This window comes from Melozone crissalis, unplaced genomic scaffold, assembly GCF_028551555.1.
Source record: "Melozone crissalis strain CALT ecotype California unplaced genomic scaffold, PUWL_Pcris_2 ptg000068l_1, whole genome shotgun sequence".
Taxonomy (NCBI): Eukaryota; Metazoa; Chordata; class Aves; order Passeriformes; family Passerellidae; genus Melozone; species Melozone crissalis.
Genome location: NW_026535846.1, coordinates 16,080,146 through 16,085,633, shown reverse-complemented (window position 1 = coordinate 16,085,633; position 5,488 = coordinate 16,080,146). Strand labels below are relative to the sequence as shown.

The following is a 5,488-nucleotide window of genomic DNA, read 5'->3' as shown; positions in this document are numbered from 1 at the left end:
TTTGACTGCGTCCTCCATTACACGTGATCTCCCTGCAGCTCCCAACCAGTAAATTCCGTATCAATCCCGGGCAATACAACACCAAAGTTTGAAGAGAGCAACCCGGCTGATTTCCCCTGATGATTTAGAAACAAATTGCAGTTTCTGGAAGAAAAGCAGCAGGAGCCCGTGGCCGGCAGTGCCTGCGCGGAGCCCGCCCGTCCTGCCCCGGCCCCGGCCGCGCCCGGGCTCGGCCGCTTTGTCTGAGGCCTCACACGCGCTGCACCTCGCCGGCCTCGCCCTCCGACCTGCGGGAACGGGCCCGCGGAGCCCGAATAAAGAAATTAAACACTAATAAATACGGCGAGGGGACGACGACGACACAAAAGCCTTTTTCTCGTTGTGTGCGAACGCAGTCCCGATAGATACTGCCCGGTTTCCATGGGGACATTTTGTTCTGACTTCAGATCCCGATGATCGGGGTGAGCTGAGGCACTTTTGGGGCTCTTTGGCCGAACCGAGCAGAGCTGCCCGGGGAAGTGGGGCAACACAATTCGTTATCAATCGATTTTAGGTAATTTATTCTTTTTAAAAAGATGATTACTCCTAATCCCTGAGGAACCGTGGCCGCTGGCTGGGCACAATTAGCACATTTTTAGCATTCCTGCGAGGGCCGCCCGCCAGGGCAGGACAAACACCCCGCGCTGGGGTCCCCAAGCAGCCCGGGAGCGGGGAGACCCCTCGGGGGGCTCCAGGTGCCGCAGGACCCCTTGGGATGCACCTCTGGGCTGCTCAGGTGCTGGGAGGCCATGGCGGCTGGACGGCGAGAGCCGCCAGCAGCACCGTGAGAGCCCAGCTCGGCCGGGACAGGACCCGCCACGTCATTTCGGGGCTTTTCACCCCAAAACGGCCCAGGTTTCCTCCCATCGCTGCGCTGGTGGCCCTGAGCGACTGCGGCCACGCGTGGCCGTGGCGGCTGCGGTGGCTCTCGTTCCACGAGGGACGGGCGCAGCCCCCACACCCCAAGATCTCAAAATCCCTCACTCTCGATCCCTCACTCCCATCCCCGCCGAACCCCGCGGCCGGCCCGCCCCGTGCCGGCCCTGCCCGGGGTCTCCTCCATCGCCGTCCCCCCGCGGGAGGAAGGGGCGGCCGGGGGCGGCGGCTGCCATTGGCCGGGCAGCGGCGGCCGCAGCTGCAGGACACAATTAATTATGCTAATGGCGCGGGGAGCGGATGTGCTCGCTTCCCCCCGATCCCTCTCCCCGTTTTTGGCTGGCCGGGCGGGAGGAGCCGCCCTGGCCCGATCACATGATATTGTCTTCGCGCCACTTTCGTAAAACCCTTTTTATTCCAGGGCTCAGCTCGGCTCTAAGGTACCGTGTTTATCTTCCCCTTTCCCTGCTCTCTCCTTCCCGCTCCTTTTTTTGTTTTGCCTTCCCAAAACCGGCGCGAGCCCAAGGGCACTCCCCGCTTTGCGCCTCTTCTATTTTTTTATTTATTTTATCGCTTTTCTCTTTTTTTCCCCTCTCTCTTTCTCTCTCTGCCCCGCACCCTTCCTGAGCCCCGCCGCAATCAGTGCCGGCCGGCGCGGGCTGCCCGGGGCTGGGGGACGCGCACCGGGACGGGCACCCCCGAACCGGGGCTCGGTGCGGGGAGCGCGGGGGCGGCAGCGCTGTGCGGGGCGCCGCCTACCCACCTGTAGGAGTGCGCCGGGCTCGCCCCGCGCGGGCCCGCGGCTCCTCCGCACCGCGGAGCCCCCCGCGCCCGCCCTGTCCACGGCTGGCGGCTCCCGCGGCACCAACAATGGACCGGGGAGGCGGCGGCGGGAGAGGTCGAAACTCGGGGCGGTGCGGGGCGGTGGGTCCGGGACTGGGGGGCTCGGGGCTGTTTTTTGGGGGTCCCCGGGTGTTCCCCCGGGTCGTGACGGGGGTGTGTGTGTGTTGTGGGGGGGGTGAGGGTGTCTCGCGCCGCCCCCGCGTGGCCGGTGCGCGTGGGGCGGGGGGGAGGGGGCGCGCGCGCGGCGAGCACATGGCGGCGGCGGCGGGGGGGGGGGGGGTGGTGGATCGGCGGTGCGCATGCGCGGCGAGCGCGGGGCGCGCTGGGGGTTGTAGTGCGGAGGGGGGCGGGCCGGCGGCGCGCGCGCGCGGGCGGAGGGGGCGGTCGGGCGCGATCCGCACCACGCGCTCGGCGGAGCCGCCGCTGCCGCCGTCGGGGCTCCGCGAGATCCCCGCGCGCGCTCCCGCGGCGGCCCCGCGCAGGCAGGACCGGGCGGGGGCCGGGACGGCGGCACCGGGCGGGGCGGGGGCCGCGGGGAGCCGGAGCGGGCACGGCGGCGGGAGGCGGCCGCGCTGCCCCGTCGGGCCGGGACAAAGGGGCCGCCCGCGGCCGTGCGGAGCCGCCCTCGCTGCAACTCGGCGCTGCGCTCGCGGCTCCCCGGTGTCCCGGGGCCGCGGGGCGGGCTGGGGTCCCTGGCGGTGGCGGCGGGCACGGAGGGGGGGCGGGCGGGCGGCTTGGCGCGTTTTTGGGGCTTTGAATGGAGGACTGCATTTCCCACCGTGCTTTGTTCCGCCGCGCCGCCGCGCGCGGCCCCGGACGGGGCGGGCAGCACGTGGCGGGGCGCCCCGGGACCCCTCCCGGGACGGGGCCGCCGCTCCCCTCTGCAAGTGCGGTGCCAGCGCCGAGCGGCACCCCCGGGGGATGCTCCGGTGGCAGCGGGCGTGGGGGACGCCGTGCACGTGGCGAGCAGGGCCGAGCAGTGCCGGTGCCCGCCCCCCCGAGCAGATGGTCCGTGCTGGGAGATAACGGCGCCCCGGGGCAGATAAAGCCCCGCGGGGCTGGGGGCCCTCCCGGGCACGGCCACCGGCACCCGGAGCGGCTCCGCTTCGGGGAGAGCCCCTCGGGGGGCGGCCCCGCTGCCCCGGGGCATCCCCGACCGGAGCCTTCCCACCCCCGCAGGTTTGTAAGGCCGGGTCCTGACAGCGCGGCTCCGGAGGGAAATGGAAATTTATTCTAAGGAAAGTTTCCCCCCTCCTTTGCGGTGGGTCCGTCGCTTTTGTGCCGCACCGCAGCTCCCGCATCATCTGCGGGACAGATACTCCATTATCCGATGCGGAGGTGCGGATCATGTGTCAGAACTTTTCCTGCACTGCTGGGGGGGAAATGTTTGGTGATTGGTGATGCAAGACCCTCGGTAAAGCTCCAGGAGAAAGGTCAACTAAAATGTCTCTCGTGCTGCAGTAACACATGAGAGCAGGAAACTGGGATGTTTTGATACTTTGCATTTTAACTGCCACTAAAATCTGGTAGAAGCCATTTTTACCTTAATTCATGGCAAAACAAGATGCAAACGTTTCCTCATGTGGTGTGCCCTCAGTTAAACTGCCTTCTGAAAACTCTTGAACCTATTTCTTCTCTATGCTTTAATAAGAAAAATCTCTTCTAAATTGAGAAGCAAATCCATATCTGTGTTATGCAACATTAATATTGGTCTTCTCTCTTGGCAGGTATTGTGCTTCAGTCAAGATGCTGCTGTGATGCTTTAGCTGTGCTGAAACAAGACCTTGAAATTGAAGAGTTTGTGTCTGGTGAAGGGCCTCGAGTTGTGCAAAAGTGCTTACAGTGCAGGTAGAGTTTAGGATCTACTGCAGTTTAAGCACTTCTGGCATCACTGTGGCAATTCCATGATGGTGGCAGGGCACGGATGGAACCAGGATTGTTGTGCTGTGTTAGAGCCACGCTGCAAATGGTCCTTGTGTTAAGGTGCATCTAGTGCAGTTAGTGATGTAGCGTAGAATCTACTGCCCTAAATGCTCCTTCTGGCACAAGCTGCTGCCTGCACATCCAGAGAAACTGCATCCATCTGCCTTTGGCTCAGCAATTACTGTTCTTAGTTAAAGGGGTTTTTTTTTTTTCCATTGAAGGCAATTGCTCGGGAAGTAGTTTTGTCCTAGCAGTATCAAAGTGCTCATAGTGCAGGTAGCTTGGAATTGGACCTACTGTAATGTGGGCACTTACAGTACTGCTAGATAAAGTGCATCCTAGCCAGTGCCAATTGCTGGAGAAGATGGTGCTGATTACAGTCAGTTTTGCAGGTTTGCATCCCAGCTTACTAAAATTGCTGTGCAAATCCATGCAAAACTGACTGTGGTGGTGGTGAATCTGTGGTGAATAATGGGTTTTCAAGCTTTTTTATTTTTCCTTTTGCCCTCACCCCCCTGCAATTCCAATACCCCAATTCCAATCCCCCTGCCCCCCCATTTTTTTTTCTTTCATGGAAGATGTGAAGATGCCTTGCACTGATTTCTCCATGGGTGGGGATTTGTTGCATTACTTGTAGCTGTGTGTAGAGTATTGCACTTGTCCCGGCCTGTGGAGGAAAGGAGGACTTGTCATCAGGCTGAGCTGCCCCAGGTTTGCCAGGTTGGTCAAGCTCTTTGTTTTGCTGTTGTCGGGTGGATCACGATGCAATTTTGATTAGTTTAGTAGGAGAAAAATTGCACGGTATCCATCTGTAAACCGCAAGACCTTCATCGCTGACAGCGTGCCGTGTGTCACTGCTCCTGCTCACAGGACTGTCCCTGTGCTGGCTCCACAGCTTCAAGGGACACCAGGAAAGAGAACTTCCACACTAAGGTTTGTCCAGCACTTAAAAAGACCAAAAAAGCCCAAAACACGACCTGAAAAGGAAACCCCATGAACACTTGTGGTGGTCCAGGGAAGCACATTTTGGGGGTTTGTTCCTGTAATGTGTCCGTGACTGTGGTGGACTTACCAATAAAAACATTTCAAAATAAAACTCGTGTTTAATGGATTTCATTAAGTGTGGTTGCAGTAGACAAGTAAGAATTAAAGGAGTTTTTTTGCTGATTGTGGGTTACAGCCTCCCACAACCTCTTCCACCTTGATTTTAAAGAAGATGCATCTTGCTGCTGCTAATTCAGGGAGAATCTTTGCTAGAAGGGGATGTTGCTCTCCAGGCCAGAAGGATGTACACTCAGTGCTCACCCTTAAGCCATGGTTATGCTTCATTTTTTTTTATTAGCTATTTGACTCTCTCAGCCTTGAAGTTGGGAGTGGAGCTGCATCCTATCTGGAATTGCTGCCCTGGGAGTGGGGACCCTGTGGTTTGTGACTGGCAGAACTGTGGGGCTGGAGCTTCTGTAGAAGCTGATTATAAGAGCTGAGAATCTCTGCTGATGGGGTGGTGGGACCTGGGGGCTTTGGGAAAGGGAGGGTGCTGAACTGTGGGTGTGCAAGGGTTGATGGACATGGTGGTGTTGAGACTGCTCCTGCATTGCTGTCCTGTGCTAAATGTTGGGCTGACTTTGGCCTTTTTTGAGTTGTTTGTTTACTATGGGCAACCTCTTGAGGGGGTTGGTTGTATTCTTGAATTTCTGGGTGTTTTTTCTAGCCTGCCCCCATAAAGCTATGGTTATATGTGCATTGTGTAGCCAAACTTGTGGATGTGCCCCAGCACTGCAGCGTGGGGCTGCTGCAGTTGCCTTGG

At 59.6% G+C, this 5,488-nt stretch overlaps 1 protein-coding gene across 1 annotated transcript; it reads right to left on the bottom strand.

Annotated features, from left to right (window-relative positions):
- Positions 1 to 250: 250 nt before the first annotated feature.
- On the bottom strand, positions 251 to 2,908 carry LOC128945985 (basic proline-rich protein-like). Its single transcript, XM_054289920.1, has 3 exons — positions 1,534 to 2,908; positions 1,024 to 1,174; positions 251 to 287 (listed from the first exon to the last, which is right to left on the bottom strand). Exons 1-3 carry the CDS (start codon positions 2,906 to 2,908, stop codon positions 251 to 253), a joined length of 1,563 nt encoding a protein of 520 aa, XP_054145895.1.
- Positions 2,909 to 5,488: the final 2,580 nt, after the last annotated feature.